Below are 16,147 nucleotides of genomic sequence, written 5' to 3'. Positions count from 1 at the left end.
GTACGTGAAGAATTCGGAGGCACCTTGCCTACACTATTATCAGTGTAGGTTAGCTTGTACTGAATTACTACCAGCAACGTTTCACACCGGAGAGTGCTTTACTAACGAACAGAAGCTCACGGGGCACCTACAAAGTGTGTAGGTGGGCACGTCTATTGCGACCACGCTCTACTTAAGCACACACCTTAGCACAGCGAGGAAGCGGCTTGACCGTCTTCTCTCAAGTGCAGTGAGTTAGTTGGTGGGCGCCTAAGCGACCTCACTCAACGAAATATAACCTTACTTTAAGTGACGTCACGGGAGCGGTAATCCTGTTCCACGTGCGCACTTACAAACTAGAAAGTAGTTTTTAGACTGATTGTAAAACCTTTTTTAACCAATCATAAATGCCATCTCTGGAGATATGCACTTATTTGTATTGCGAGCGTATTATTCTAAATACCACGAATCTTGGATGACGCTAGCCGTCGTCACGGATGACACTAGGCGTCATCCCTTCCAATGTGAATGCACCTATTTGCATCACATACACAAGGGTGGGTCACAATGTGAACCACACCCAAGTGGTCGGTCTTATTACTTCACTCAAGTAATTGACTCTCCTTTTAAGTACACAAAATGTACTTAACGGGATTGTGCAACATAGGGTAACTTTAGCCCGTTACAAAGTGTGTCTAGCTAGAGCAAAATTATTCTGTGCAACTCGAATACCTGATGAGGTAATTGTGCAAAAACCTGGCTCTAAAAAAGCTGCTTCAAGTTTCCACTACAACTCAACGTCAACTTTTAAATGCTTTGAAACTCGTCAGCTTTTAGTAGTGGTTCTTATTGAATTGGTTTCATATATTTTTCGTGTGATTAGTTTACCTGTAAGATCATTTGCTAATATGATGACCGGTCATACCTTGTTAAAAGTAATTGCCGGTGCTCTGCTTAAGTAAAAATTTGAAATTCGTCGCATAATTCAACTTTGCATTTGTTTGATAAACGTTAGCTAATTATGAAAATCGTTACGCAAACTTGGGCGGCAACATTACAAGAAATTCATTTTGTAATACTTTTCTGAATGCAGCAACAAGTCTATACGACGACATATTCTTCTTCGTCGGATTCGTCCTCGGTCGCTGCAGCAGTGACTTGTGACATATGCTGTTTTGAAGCATGCCGGCTGTAAAATTATCATAAAACGCTTGTGAGTCAGAAAAATCGAAAGATCTATCGCTTTAGAAGCTTAAGTACCTGCGAGCAATAATTACTTCCATCTCGACATCCCGCTCCAAATTATCAATTGAAAGCCGCTGTGGACAGCCTGCATCGACTTGTTAAAAAGTCACCGATAAACTCCACCCACAAAACCGAACCTGCCACCGGACACTTTTTATTTCGTTGCAAGTGGGCTTGAATGCCTTTCATCGAGTACGTGTGGCCACAGGAGGGACTGTAATACATCACGTGACACAGTTAGCGACAAAAATTGGTCCTCAGTGCGACACTTTCGTACTTTCGTAATGGGTCGTCCATCTCCATTTGCGTCACTGGACAGATCATACTCCTGATGCTCTCGCTTTCCTGAATGAAGACGTCTTCGTCTCCATCTACAGCCAGCTCAATCTGCTCAAGTAATAAACGTTACATTTGGATCCATTGATTGCATAATTCGTTGCCGTACCCCTGCTTTGTCGCAGAACTTTTTGTAAAAGTCGTGTTTAGTAGCATTGATGCGTGGTGTGGTCAGCGCGTCCTTATGCAATTTGTTAATTTTTTTCTGGTCTAGTTTTCCACTTTCTACAAGTGGCTCGAGTTCTTCCAGTTGTGTCTTGTATCGTGTAAGTCGTGTCTTCAGCAGAGCAAAACCCTTGGCCGTCTCGTCGAGCTGAAGCAAGTGTTCCTGGTCTTCCAAGTCTTTGATGAACGCCGCGTTGTTGCAAAGCGAGTCTACCCCCTCGATTGTGTACTTCAGCAATTCTAAGTGTTGTTTCTTAGCAGCGTACAAAGCCATTTTAAGCGCGCTCGGTAGTGCTTGCTGGATATTAGCCTCCAGCTCTGTCGTCATTTTTGATATACAAGTGATCCTAAAGAAATGGGTGAAATTGATTAACAAAACAAAATAACACTTAATATTTAATTTTGTCAAAAAGGTTTGATAATGGCGTTTGACGCAGCTGGGGCGGCGAATTTGGAGCAATTCACGCTGCTTGCCAAGAATGCGCGTGGTCGAGCTTGTCAAGCACTGATTCAGCAAGTGCTTAGCAACAAGAAACTGTTTGTATTTCGTGAGCTGCTTGATATGCCCAGTGTGGAGGCGCTAAAAGACTCGGAATACAAAGATCAATATGAGTTGCTGCGTATTTTCTGCTTCGGCACCTACAATGACTATGTTGGTGGGTGGAAATTTAACTTTCCATCGTATGATTTTGGCAAAATCATTGGTTTTATGGTATTTTTGCTGCAGAACGAAAGGCTGAGTTACCGGAGCTCACACCACTTCAAATAAACAAGCTTAGAAAACTCACGGCAGTATCACTTGCTCATAAATTTAAAGTAACGGCAATGAAGCGCTACGACAATGGCTAAAATCTAAATGAAATGCTGACAATTTTTCTGACACTTGCAGAATATTCCGTATGACACGATGAGTCAACATTTGGGTCTGACGACGGTACGCGAGGTCGAAGATATTTTCATCGATACGATTTACTCGGTATGTATTTGTTGCGAACAATTGTACAGCTTGATCCTTCCCTCACTAGTTGCCGCTACGCATGATTTGAAATTTCCTTTGTAGGGTTTAATTCAAGGCAAACTGGACCAGAAATCGCGCTGCTTTGTTGTCAAATATGCAGTTGGCCGTGATACGTGTCACGAAGACATTGACGATATGATTCAAAAGCTAATGAAATGGAAAGCACAGTCTGCCAAAGCTCGCGAAAAGATACACACAATTCTTACGTACGAAAATGTCTTCGCCGCTTACTTAAACTTTTTTTTATTCTGATCGCTATTGCTTATTTATGACCAATCTTAGACTGGCTAAAAAGCAGGAAGAAGACGAACGAACGCGGGAAATAACTATTAATTCTAAAATGGCTGCTCGTGCGAATGAGCGTGGCAAAAGCTTTGCTTCTAGCAGTTCAAACTTCCGGTCAGGCGTAGACTTTGCTTCGTACGCTGAAGCAGGCACCAGACGAGGGTACATGTTGCAAAGTGATACCTAGAATTAAAAAAATTGCGATTAACAGTACTTTGTGAATGTGGTATTAGATCTTCGTCCAAGCAGCGTATACATTCGATGGGACGCAAAGGCCGAATGTAGATACTGATTGACAAATTTTAGCAGTAAAATCAATGGGTTCGACGGTCTTACCGATTCTTTTCAACCACTCTGATTTTGTCCAATTACATCGCTTCGAATGAAATGCACACCCTTGACCTCCATTCATCGAGTATGCCAACTTTCTTTGACCAACACCATGGTGCACAGCGCAAGCGCCCCATGCAGTCTCATTATATAGATCATATTCAGCGTTCGAAAAAATACCATCACCGCGCCGCAATCAGCGAAAAGTCATCTATCACAGCGTTACAACGCAGCCGACAGCGTCTTCCTATCTACACGCACCGAAGTAAAATCATCGAAACCATCCATCGCAATCAAGTGGCGATCCTTGTCGGTGAGACGGGTAGTGGCAAAACGACGCAGATACCGCAGTATGTATGGGAAAATGACCGCACTAGTGTTCGTATAGCTATCACACAGCCACGTCGCGTTGCCGCCATAACAGTAGCCCAGCGCGTTTGCGAGGAGATCAATCGCGGCCCGCTAGGCGATATTGTTGGTTATTGTGTCCGCTTTGATGACACGACAACCAAGAAGACACAATTAAAATTCATGACAGATGGTATGCTAGTACGGGAGGCACTACTGTCCCCTACGCTCGAGAGATACTCCGTAGTCGTGCTCGACGAGGCCCATGAACGTACGCTTCAGACGGACATATTGTTTGGCATTGTCAAGCGCGCCATGCGCACACGCAAAGACTTAAAGGTTGTGGTCATGTCAGCAACACTGGATGTGACGCTGTTTCAAACGTTTTTTGAGGACTTTAGGCCAGCGATTATGCAAATTCCAGGTCGAATGTATCAAGTCGATGTGTTTTATACGGCAAAGACGCAATCAGATTATCTCGACGCAGCTTTGGTTGCAGTGCTGCAAATTCATCTCGAGGAAAAAATGAACGGTGGTAGTATTCTAGTTTTTCTAACGGGTCAAGAAGATATTGAGACATTAGAGACGCTGTTGGAAGATTACGCGCGATCGCTTCCTGCGGATGTATTGAAACTCATGGTGTGTTCAATCTTTGCTGCAATGCCACGTGAACAACAGATGAAGGTTTTTGAACCAGCCCCCGACGGAGTTCGCAAGGTGATTTTGGCTACCAATATAGCAGAGACTTCGATTACGATCAATGGCGTTCGGTTTGTGGTGGACACGGGGCTAGTCAAGCAGCGCTCTTTTGTTGCATCGAGTGGGATGGAAATGCTGCAGACTGAGTCAGTTTCCAGGGCTCAAGCGTGGCAGCGAACGGGTCGTGCTGGCCGAGAGGCTCCAGGTATTTGCTATCGGCTGTTCCCAGAGGATACGTTTGAACAGCTTCCAGAGCGTGCGGTCCCAGACATTCAGCGCGTGAGTTTGGAAATTGTAGTCCTGCAATTAAAATGCATGGGTATTGATGACGTGCTGGGCTTTGAATTTATTGAAAAGCCACTCAAGACGTCTCTAATTAAGGCGTTAGAGAAGCTGTTTGCTTTGGGAGCGCTGGACAATAAGGGCAAACTGACGACACTTGGTCGACATATGGCTGGACTTCCTGTCGAACCCATGTATGCAGTAATGCTATTAAAGGCGACAGAGCTTGGATGCGCGGAAGAAGCATTGAGTGTTGTGGCCATGCTGTCGGTCGAGTCGATCTTTTACTCACCGCGAGATCGAAAAGCCGAAGCAGCGCAATCTCGTGCGCAATTTGTTGGGTTTGAAGGCGATCAGATCACTCTATTGAATGTCTATAACGGATACACTCTGTGCAGTGTAAAGCAACGCAACAAATGGTGCCGTGATCACTTTATCAATCATCGTGCTATGACTCGCGTGGAGAGTGTACGATTGCAGCTCAAGGGCTCCTTGGAGAAGCTGAAGCTATCGATCGGGTCGAGCTATCCAGATATTGACCCGTTGCGAAAGAGCATCGTAGCTGGATTTTTTCTCAACACAGCCATGCGATCAGTTGCGGAAGGTCTTGGTGGATCAAAAACAGCGTACAAGACCATGTGTGGTCGGTCCGAAATTGTCAAGGTACACCCGTCGTCCTCTCTTTTTATGCGTAACCCACCGCCCAAGTGGGTGGTTTATAACGAGTTGGTCTTTACTAGCAAGCACTATATACGGTCGGTGCTCGTTATTGAGAAAGCATGGCTCATTGAGATGGCTCCTACATTTTTTGCAAAAAAGAGCAGCGTTAAAAATTAAGAGTAATTTTAATTTGACCTGTAGAATTGTATTCCCTCGCTCGATTGATTTTGTCAGTATAATTTGCTGCATAGAATTAAAAGATAGTATTATATTTCGCAGGTATTCACTAACAGGCGTTGACTGCCAATCGATTTCACAACTCCGTGCCCGCTCAAACCTTCAGTCCTCCGCTCGTTACATTCCATCCAATTGGTACGTAAGGAACTTTTGGTAATTTAGACGCCGCCGTGCTATGTATGGCGGGTTCTTGCCCTCCATACTATTCCATGTAAACCAAGAGACCGAGATAGATGAGCAATTTGTACCTCACAACCAAAAGATTATCTCTCTTCACGGGCAAAAGTTGGTTTGGTCGGATCACTCTAGCTCTCGACGGCGCTTAATTTTTCGATGTTTACGAAACAAATATCAGGTCTAATGAGTGTAATGTTGTAAATTTGGCAGAATCTCGTCAAAATGGTCGCTTCCAAAGGTCAGCCTACTCGTCTTTACGTCAAGGGTGTGTTCCTTGGCTACAAGCGCGGCCTGCGCAACCAGTACTCGCACACGGCATTAATCAAAATTCAGGGATTAGCGGACAAGAAGGACGTGGACTTTTACCTGGGCAAGAAAATCGCCTACATCTACAAGGCTAAGTCATTAAAAAACGGCACTCAGTTTCGTGTCATTTGGGGCAAAGTGATGCGTGCGCACGGTAGCAATGGCGTAGTGCGTGCAAAATTTGCCAAGAATTTGCCAGCTGAAGCCATGAGCAAGAGCGTGCGCGTCATGCTGTACCCCAGCCGCGTCTAACTTTTAGCTCGTGCGTCTAGCTTGGTAGATTAATGACAACGAAGGAAGATTGTGACAGAACAGACACTTATGCGTTGCCAAGTATTCCAATTTCCATATGCTTCCTAGTGACTTACTTTGTGCCACATGCCATTTTCATTTTAAGCTCAATAAATGCCTTTCGATAGAAGCATCCAAGCAAATACGACAAAGACTCATAGGTGCGTTTTATAGCTACACTTAACGGACAGTACACATAGATGTACGCTCTCAACAGATCTACCCTCAAAAGTCTACATTTCAAACTCTTCATAGTGCACATCAAAGATGCCCGCAAAGTTCGAAGCCTCCGTCTCCACAGCGTGAATCAGACCCATTGGACCTGATACCCACGTACCAATGCCTGTGATATTGACGGCAAAGTTGTGCGATTGCTCCTTGACAACTTCGTTAAACAATTCTTTGACGTTTAGCCGTGCACGGCTCACCGGGTGGTTAAATTGGATTTCCTGGCCGTCAAACGAGAGCGAGTGTGAGTAGTCGGATTCATAAAGACCATTATCCATCTCTTCGTGAGGACTGTTCCGGCCTATCGTCGGCATTAAGCGGGTCTTTTCAGATTGGCTCATTGATCGAGGCGTAGATTCCGTGAACGCGACGACGCAGCCAAGACCCGCACCAGCGAGCATGATGAGGACCTCAACGATACGCTGCATGGGCCACATGTGTTGATTCACGCGCCGTTCTCCTAGAATCGGATAATTAAGTCGAATAAAGAAAAGCAACCAAAAGCTGCACGTGAACGTGACAAAGAAGAGCAGCATCTGACGGGGTACAGATCGCGATGATTGAAAGAACGGCCGAGTTGGAATCATGCTTGTATCGTCCATGGGTTTAAGTGTAATGCCGTTGGGAATATCCACGCCCCCAAGGTGCTGGTCTCCCGTAAAACAGAGACGAACTTTTATTTTTTCGTGATCTGGGTCGAACTCATTAATCGCATCTAGCAACGGCTCAAACTCATGAAAGATACCAATCTCACGCGATGTCCAATGAAAATAAACTTCTGTAAACTCCACGTTCGGGTCATTGTTGCGCATGCAGTCCAAGATCTTGCCCACAATGCTTATGACTGGCGTCGCGCCTATACCGCCTGCGACAAACACAAGCGCCGGGTAGTGCTGAAAATCGTCCGACATTTTGCCATAAAACCCATCCACGTAAATCAATGGCATCTTGCGTTCCTCACGGGCCTGAATTGCGACTCCGTAGAGCGATTGCGTCCAATTACCAATGCACTTGACGTGTACTGTAAACGTGTCCTCGTACTCAATCGGCGACGAGCTGATACTAAACGGATGCCACTGCGTGTGTGACAGCAGCGGGATCCGAAGGTATACAAACTGACCCGCATGGTAATGGCCCGACTTTCCAGGAGAGCGGCGAAAAACCAGACGCGTGATTTCACCGGGAATTGCTTCCAAGTCGACTACTTCACACGGCATGCGGCTCTGGCTTCGAGCTAAGATACGGTGCATGACATAGAGACAAATGGCTGGATACATCCAAATGACAAACTGGGAAAAATGCATTGCACTCAGGAAAAGCACAAACAGAAAGAGATGGTGGGAGTAATAAAATACGTCGTAGTACTTTCGACGGATGGGGCCCAAAGAGGTCACCCCAATAATGAGGCAGCAGAGCAGTGCCAACTGGCCACAAAAATTCTGCAACCGTGCTTTGCCCACGGTTCCATAGTCGCAATCCATGCAAGGAAAGGCAGACTCGATGATCGTGCCACTTTTGTACCACCCGTAGTAGTACGGGATCGCGTGAAGTGCCACCATCGTAACAGTAAAGAATCCAATCCAGCGGTGATATTTAATAGCGTGTGAGTAGTCAATGCCTACTGATATCATCCAGAACGAGTTACGCGTTGCGGGAAGAATCAAAAGCGAAAAGCACAGCACGGCATTCGAGCCAAACACCTGACCGATGAGACGAAAGACCGATGCAAAGTCTGTGGACTCGGCCTTGACAAGTCCTTCATAATTGCGTGAGAATGTAGCAGAGAACCAAATGGCATTAAGTCCTAAAAACACAAGCGTGCAAAGGGACTCAGCATATGAGATGTTGATAGCACCGACAAACATTTTTCGTTTCAGGAATCGAAAAATTGTGCGATGCCCTCCCGTTGGCGCAGGTGGGAGCGCGTCACCTAACGCAAGTGCCATACCGCCAATCATAAATGGCACTCCGATCAGCATATAGTTCACAAAGAACTCGACAACTTCTCGATGTCCTCCAACCCATTCAGCATTGTCAATAGTTGAGCCAAAAACCACGTAAAGCCGATAACGGAAGCCTAGACGGTATTCGGGTAATTCATGATAGACAACGGCAAAGAGGACAATGGTAGCGCATAAACCAACAGTTACAAACGGCCATGTCTTGTAATTCTTGCGGACTGGCGTTCCATAGACAAAAGGTGTTGCATATTGCGATGATTTGCCCGAGATATTCGTGTTGGAGACGGTCAGGGCAAAGAACTTGCTGTCGCTTGGTCTACTGCCTCCGCTATTTATGAGGCCTATGGATGGATGAGGTTGGTCAAAAGAATCCGAGGACGAGTCTATGACGCTACTGTCCATCGAGAGATTCACCATATCGGTCTACTTAATCCGCTGAGTCTTATAGTAAGCAAGGGACACGTTAGACGGGTCGACACTCGACCTTCGATTTCGAGGGATGCTGGTGGTTGGTCCGATCGTGCTGTGAAAGTTGGTAGCTGTGCTAATATTTGAGAGCAGGTAAGATGGCGTCGAAGCGGCCAAGTGCTGTAATCAATGCGCGCTTGTATTACGTCGGTTGAAGCCTTAGGACTTGGGCTTGTATAATTGAAGGCACTTTTGAACTGTCAATTGGCCATGGCCGGTCGTATGATGCAGTTAGTGACAGTAGCCAGAGAGCCAGGTACCAAAATGCCCTAACCCGCGATATAACCTCATATTTTAGCCCAAAAGCCACTAAACACATACTAACATATGACAATCGATAAAGGCTGTCGAATATTAGTGTGTTAAGTTAAGGCAGTCAGTCAAGTGTACGATGCGCAAGTTTCAGTAAAAGCTCGATCTGTCCAGCTTTTACGTCCACCTTCCACATTATCCACAATAGTGCCCAATCTCGTGTCAAATAGTATTGAGGAATATTAGAGATGACAATCAACGATCGGAGACCTCTTCCAATCGAAAATCGCATGTTAATCTCGAAGACGAAGACGATGTGCCGCTATCTGAAATTCTTAAACGCCGACGCTTTGGTACCAAAGCCTCGCGATTGAGTCAGAAGATTAAGGCCAGCAGAGCTTTTTCGGTTGGTGTCGTTCCACTTGACTTATCGCAAGTATTTCATTGCAAAAAACTCAGCGAAGTCTGATACGCGTATGATACAGTCACGTATCGTAATGGCTTCGGCGTTTTGCCACTTAGCGAAGCTGATGAACGCTACATCATTAAATTTTTGCAGTTCGTACCTGACCGCCTACTTGTGTGTGGGTCCGTTTGCAGGCGCTGGCGCCGTCTGAGCCGAGACTATCTACCAATACCAGAGCTAGACTTTTCCCAAAAGGTTGTTCGGTCTTCAGTCTCTGCGCAATGCTTGAGCGCACAAACCAGCAGCTGACGCGGCTCGCCTTGCCTGATGTCACGTTGGTCGACGCTCACATTGCGCTTATCGTGCGGCAGCAAAAATTTTGCGTCTTCCGAGCGCACAAGTAGGTGCCAAGTTACGCTTTGGTTGCTGCCATCACAGTTCATATTATCTAATATTGTACATAGGATGCAGACGAAACACGTTTTTGAGGTCATCAAGCGTTGCTTGAATTTCCTATGCGGCCAGTCGTAATGATAGCTAAATCATTTGAAATTTATAAGTAGACATTGGAACTGTTGGACTGTCGGACGTTGACTTTAAGCAGATGGCCCCGCGATTCTGTGAAGAGTTGGGCGAACTGACTTTTAACGGGTCTAATTTTGTGACCAACCAATCTGCTAGCTTGTTATTACATCGAAGGTCTTCCAAAACTTTTCGAGTGGGCACACATTGGTTAGAGATTCAATTTTGACGAAGTTCTCTTGTTGATACCCGCACCCCTCATTCCATTATGGGGAATTTCGGCTACGGGGCCTCCTCCCACCCAATTATCACACACCTTCGGTGCGGGTTGGCAGGGCGGCCATCCATTGGATGGTTGCTCGTCTGCTTTTTAGCCTATCTCCGGCGATGTGTCATCGTACCGCCCTCCGCGGGTATCGATCCACTTACCTCCCGGTCCCAGTTCCAGTGCTTAACCACTCGGCCACTGAGGTCGGTACACACATTGGTTAGAGAACAGTTACTGTGATACATTTACTTTATGGGTAAAATACCCTTTTATCCTATTAAAGTAGTTAATTACTTAAATCCCATTTATTGTGCATAATAAATGTGGTCGCCGCCAGATTTATATCTGTATTAAATTAGCTAAGGTAAGGTTTTTAGATTTAATAATTAAATAAAGTACAGTTTATAGCGGGCTACTTCGCTCCTAAAGTCAGAGGAAGACTTTCAGACTCAGAGAGTCACTTAGTTCTATTGAACTAATGTGTTTAACAACCCAGGGAGTCGTACAAGCTAAACCTTAAGGAATCCTAGCTCAAGGGATTCAGGGGTTCGTAGAACCAAGTGGCAACTAGTGCCTAAGAGGATATACCTTAGAAAGGCTTATATCTCTTACAGATCAATGCGCAAGCCTTAGGAAGGCACTTAACGCTTTAAGATCAAAAGGGGAACTGCGCTTTTTTGATTAGTTAAATCTAAAAACCTTACCCTAGCTAATTAAAAATAGATTTTGGCCGCCAGATTTATATCTGGCGGCGACCACATTTGTTACCCATAATAAATGGAATTTAAGTAACACTATTTTAAAATTAGATAAAAGGGTATTTTACCCATCAAGTAATCTACCACAACAACGGTTCTCCAACCGATGTGTGCCCCATTACACCCTCCCCCATCAGACTGTTGACACCGAGTGACAACATTTGCTTCATTTCCTCTTTGAGGTTGGAACCTAAACAGCTAACCGTTTGGTTATGTTTTTCATTCCTTTGTCTAATGACAATCAAGGGTGAGTCACAGACTCTGAGCACCTTCCTCGACGATGAGGGAATGGTGGACTTTAAAGTCACTCTCAATCAGAGGAGGAGGAAAAAGAGCGGCGTTCGCTCACGCCTTCTCCTCCGGATGAGCGTCGGCGAGCCCGAATCCGTTTCCAGAACGTGGTGTCTCTGATGTGTTATCTGCATTGAGCAGGACACGGGACCTTGAGTCCAACATCATACGAATCCGCTCGATGAAGAGCAAGAGCAGATAATCCTCATAGAGGAAAGAGCTCGTCGTCGAGCTGCCGAGATAGCGAAAGCTAAGGCTCATAGTGAATATAGATTTACTCCGCTTAGTGCAGACGAGCGTCTCAAAGAGATAGCGGGTCATAGCTTGGCCATCTGGATCTCTGGTGACCGGGCGAGGACGCCGGAGGAGATCGCTGCCCGCGGCGCTCTTCATGAGCAATACCTTACGCCGAAGGTAGTGACGCGAAGCCAGTATCTGACGCGTTTACGTGATCAAGCCCGTGGGCCTTCAATGACCTCCATGAGGGAAATTTTGATCGTTTTGTTTCCAAACGAAACAAGGAGTGAAAACGAAGTCTCATTTGAGAACTGGGTTCACCGGGCCCTCAAACTCCGTAATATCTGGAGTATCAGAGAGTCTGCGGAAAGAGGTGATGTTCGTTTGGAACGGAAGCTTCGCTTCGACTTCGCTCAGCTTAAGGCCAAAAGCCAGTTACGTTCGGCATTTATGCCACAAAACGACGAAAGGCCTAGCCGATATTTCAGTGCTTCGGTTGACCGTACAACCTAGGATCGAAGCCGAAATGAGGCTTTAGATCCACCTAAATCCACGTTTAGTGGTGAGAAGCGTCGTTTGACGCAAGTTGACCCTGAGCTTGGCGCTCAAAAACGTCAACGGCGTACGGGCAATCTTGCCGAAGAGGTACCTCGAACTCCCAAGAGTTTTCAGAAGAGGGGTACCCTAGCCAATTCATCAGATACTGTTATTGACCCTCACGACGACGTCGCTTTAAAAGTTTCTCCACATGAAACTGAAGGTTCCCCTCGCGCATCAAGCAGCGCGGGAGGGGGTCGAAATTTCGGCGGAAGCATTTGATGCTCTACGGCACGAGGTGCAAATTCTTCGTGAGGTCCTTGCTCGGGTTGAGAGCTCTTTTGTGGTGGTTCGGGGCCGCCTATCGACGCTGGAGCGTCAGCAGCCTCGTCCGCCTGTCTCGGCGCAAGCGCCTCCAAGTCCACGTGGGAAGGGTTCCGATATGGCTTAAGCAAGCCAACGTAAAACACTGGGTGTGTACGCAGCTTGCTGGGAAGGTTTAGCGCTTAAGCTAGGCCCCTCTTGGCCACGACGTAAATGGTCCAATAAAACGCGGGCGCAATTTGGTCTTGAAGACCGCGGAAACCAAATTGGTAGGTAGATTTTTAGCGCTTAGTAAAACTCGGTCTCCGACCATATGAGAATTAATGCAGCTTCTGCCTTTGGCATCTGCTTGTTCTTTTTGTTTGTCTTGGCTATCAGCCATCGTATCCCTTGCATGTCTTAAGACACTAAATCGCGTCGCGAGGAACTCGCTTACTTGTTTCCGAACGGTAACAGCGCTGATATCAGCAAGCCTATCGGCCAATTCTCCCACACCAAGCCCTGAACCACGCAGTGGTATCGTTAATGGAACGCGCGGGTGGGTAAGACCGTTGACATAGAACGGAGTATAGCCTGTAGAGGCATGAACAGCGTATTTAACGCAAACTTTACTGCTGGGAGTTGAGCTCCAGCGCTTTGGTGTCTGAGCACAAACGCTGCGTAAAACGTCTTCGATGACGCGATTGACACGTTTAGTTTGACCATCGGTCTGCGGATGGTCCGCAGTGGACATATCCAATCTGGTGCCAAGCACTCGGAAGATTGATTTCCAGAATTTACCCGTGAAACGGGGATCCCGATCAGAGACAATTGCCATTGGCAAACCATGTTGTCGAAACACGCGATCGATGAACAGCTTAGCTGTACCATCTCCATCAATGAAATCCGGCACGGCCGCTAAGTGAGCCATTTTGCTCAAACGGTCAACAAAAGCCACTATACCAGAGTTGCCGGCCGAATCTTTTGGTAGCCCAAAAACAAAATTCATACTAATGGACTCCCAGCAACCTATGGGGACGGGAAGACTCACCAGTGGCGCAGCAGCATGTGCCGACGGTTTAACCCGTTGGCAGATTTCGCACGTGCGAACATATGTGTTGACCCATTTATAAAGTCTGGGCTACCAATAACTCTGGCTTATAGAGCCGTAGGTCTTTTCTCTACCGAGATGACCACCAAGGACAGTATCGTTTGCCTCATAGAGGATCCGGTACTTCAAATCCTCATCATGAAGATCAACGACACGCGGAGGGTCCGCGATGTCTGTGCAATAAAGCAACAGGTCGTTATCGATAGAAAATCGATGTAACCTTGCACGCAACCGTGCCGGCAATTTAATACCCGAATCCGAGTTCTTTAAAGGTCGTTGCAGAGCTACACACTGTTCATCCTTGGCGTAAGCCGAACAGATTAAGTCAGGAATAGGTGACGAGATAGTCGTTAAATGAGAAAGCTCATAATCCGGCCTGCGTGATAGCGCATCGGCCAAAGCATTCTGCTTGCCGGGCTTATAACTCACCTCGAAGTTGTATTCCGCGAAAAAGGATAGCCGTCGGGCCATTCTCTGAGAGATGGGGCGACTTAGTCGCCGTGCGTAATGACGCGTGATCTGTATATATCACAAACGGCTTAGAGCCGAGCAGATGAACTCTGAATTTGACGAGAGCATACTTCATAGCAAGTAACTCTTTGTCATGAACTGGGTAGTTCTTTTCCGCAGCTTTAAGTTATCTGGACTCGAACGCAATAGCACGTTCATGCCCATACACATTTATTTGTAACAGAGCACTGCCAATGGCAAAATCTGATGCGTCACAGACGACACTGAAAGGCCAATTTGGGTTTGGCAGTGCCAGAATCGGGGCATGAATAAGACTATCCTTAACTGCTCGAAAAGCATTATTTTCGGTGCTAGTCCAGCACCATTCTGTATCCTTTTTAAGGAGATTCGATAATGGCCTAACCATATCAGCGTAATTTTCGCTACATTTGTGTGAATAATTGGTGAGAACCAACCACTTACGCAAATCCTTTTGGTTTTTAGGAACCGGCCAATCTACTATGACTTTTACCTTAGCGGGAGCCGCTCTAAAGCCTCGCATTCCAATGAAGCATCCTAAAAAAGGAATTTCGTCTGCGCCAAAAATGCATTTAGTTGCATTGTCATAGAATCTGTTTGTGCGCATGCACTCGAGCACTGCTCGCAAATGGTCTAAATGATTTTCCACATCCGACCGACCCTGCTCCGAACGACTATGGATAAAAATGTCATCGAAATAAGTCTGTGCATAACCTCGATGAGGGCGACACAGCTGCGTCATTAGACGATTAAATGTTGCCGGGGCGTTGAAAAGCCCTTGTGGCATAACCAGCCACTCCCATAACATGCCGCTTGGGGTGCTAACCGCTGTAAGCGGGATATCACTAGCTCGCATGAGCAATTGGTAGTAACCATCGACTAAGTCCAATGCACTGTACATTGTAGATCTCGCGGAAGAAATCGTCAATGACGTCACTGCTCCTTTGGTAAAGGCCATTGTCTTGTGACATAGTATTTGGTTCCCGGAACTAAGTCAATTTCATGACGAGCACCTCTATCCGGAGGTAAAACAGATGGTGGGTTATTATATACCACATCTTGAAATTCCTTAATCAAGGAATAAAAGGGATCCGTAGGATCGTTAAGGATCGATGACCCATTTCGCGCACTAAGTGCAGCTTTTGTGTCATCCAGGACAGCTTCGTCTAGAAATGACGATGAGTTTAACTTAACCATAGGTCGAATGACCACCATTTCAGATAAGTCATCATCTTTTAAGGCTCGACCGCATTCATCAATAGACATTTCGTCTAGCTCTAAAAGAGCATGTAACGAGGGGATTGCCGCAAGGCTAACTTCCCCCTCAATGTTACCGGTTACGCCATTTACAAGCGTATGTACTTGCTCACTCGTATTACTTTGTGAGGGTAAACACGCTTCGTGTCCATCCTGTCTTGGAGGGAGACTATACGCCTGTTAGAGGCCGGGACATTCACGTCTCCGGGTTTTCCAGCCTGTATTGGTTCTATACAAGACATGGTGTTTAATTGACATCCGACAAGGAGTTAGGTAACCTAACTTCCATGTCCAGCAAGTCACTTCACGTGTATCAGAAGGGTTTGACCCGAAATGCCCTGGTGAACCGCCAATAGTGTCACTACTGACACTCAGTATGATGCCACCTCGGGCCGACCATGCTCGGTGGACTTAGACGTGCCACTCCATGTACCTCAGGGATATTGCACCCTTGATGATTTGGCCTTAGGCCAACAATGCTTTCAGCATTAAGTGACTCGTTATTATAACGATTGTCACTCGACGGAGTACGTGCCGTTCCACTTATTTCTGCTGAGTCGGGCTCAGAATTAATGTTTTTTTAACATTAGAGTTTATTAATTCAGACATGCCAATGTCTAAAACACTGACATACTCATTCAATGATCCACGCCAATAGTGCGTTTGTTGCCTAGCAAAGCTGGGTTCATGACTCTCCAAAA

General features: G+C 46.2%; 5 protein-coding genes across 5 annotated transcripts; 3 read left to right on the top strand and 2 right to left on the bottom strand.

The window, feature by feature from the left end:
* Positions 1 to 951: 951 nt before the first annotated feature.
* CCR75_005902 (uncharacterized protein) lies at positions 952 to 2,059 on the bottom strand. The gene is made up of 5 exons (XM_067963976.1): positions 1,670 to 2,059; positions 1,502 to 1,611; positions 1,362 to 1,438; positions 1,240 to 1,309; positions 952 to 1,168 (listed from the first exon to the last, which is right to left on the bottom strand). The coding sequence occupies exons 1-5, from the start codon at positions 2,051 to 2,053 to the stop codon at positions 1,081 to 1,083; spliced, it is 729 nt and encodes a 242-aa protein (XP_067814679.1). The 5' UTR covers positions 2,054 to 2,059; the 3' UTR covers positions 952 to 1,080.
* On the top strand, positions 2,052 to 3,386 carry CCR75_005901 (uncharacterized protein; the record flags this gene model as incomplete). Its single annotated transcript, XM_067963975.1, has 7 exons — positions 2,052 to 2,381; positions 2,453 to 2,541; positions 2,615 to 2,701; positions 2,786 to 2,949; positions 3,026 to 3,190; positions 3,262 to 3,309; positions 3,338 to 3,386. Exons 1-7 carry the CDS (start codon positions 2,147 to 2,149, stop codon positions 3,384 to 3,386), a joined length of 837 nt encoding a protein of 278 aa, XP_067814676.1. The 5' UTR covers positions 2,052 to 2,146.
* A 29-nt stretch (positions 3,387 to 3,415) lies between these two features.
* CCR75_005900 (uncharacterized protein) lies at positions 3,416 to 5,524 on the top strand (the record flags this gene model as incomplete). The annotated part of the gene is made up of 1 exon (XM_067963974.1): positions 3,416 to 5,524. One exon carries the CDS (start codon positions 3,416 to 3,418, stop codon positions 5,522 to 5,524), a length of 2,109 nt encoding a protein of 702 aa, XP_067814677.1.
* Positions 5,525 to 5,983: 459 nt separating this feature from the next.
* On the top strand, positions 5,984 to 6,319 carry CCR75_005899 (uncharacterized protein; the record flags this gene model as incomplete). The annotated part of the gene is made up of 1 exon (XM_067963973.1): positions 5,984 to 6,319. The coding sequence occupies one exon, from the start codon at positions 5,984 to 5,986 to the stop codon at positions 6,317 to 6,319; it is 336 nt and encodes a 111-aa protein (XP_067814399.1).
* Positions 6,320 to 6,591: 272 nt separating this feature from the next.
* CCR75_005898 (uncharacterized protein) lies at positions 6,592 to 8,964 on the bottom strand (the record flags this gene model as incomplete). The annotated part of the gene is made up of 1 exon (XM_067963972.1): positions 6,592 to 8,964. The coding sequence occupies one exon, from the start codon at positions 8,962 to 8,964 to the stop codon at positions 6,592 to 6,594; it is 2,373 nt and encodes a 790-aa protein (XP_067814400.1).
* Between the last annotated feature and the right edge of the window lie 7,183 nt (positions 8,965 to 16,147).

The sequence above is a fragment of the Bremia lactucae genome, linkage group LG10 (genome assembly GCF_004359215.1).
Source record: "Bremia lactucae strain SF5 linkage group LG10, whole genome shotgun sequence".
In the NCBI taxonomy this organism is placed as follows: Eukaryota; Oomycota; class Peronosporomycetes; order Peronosporales; family Peronosporaceae; genus Bremia; species Bremia lactucae.
The sequence above is the reverse complement of the archived record's forward strand: the minus strand, read 5'-3'. Positions and strand labels throughout refer to the sequence as shown.

Bases quoted from the DNA above. Each gene is read 5' to 3' on its own strand.
- CCR75_005902 (XM_067963976.1), bottom strand. From the start codon at position 2,053: ATGACGACAGAGCTGGAGGCTAATATCCAGCAAGCACTACCGAGCGCG. The intron at 1,612-1,669 runs GTACGGCAACGA...TTACTTGAGCAG, and splicing joins AGTTCTGCGACAAAGCAGGG to ATTGAGCTGGCTGTAGATGG. The intron at 1,439-1,501 runs GTACGAAAGTGT...GATGTATTACAG, and splicing joins ATGGACGACCCATTACGAAA to TCCCTCCTGTGGCCACACGT.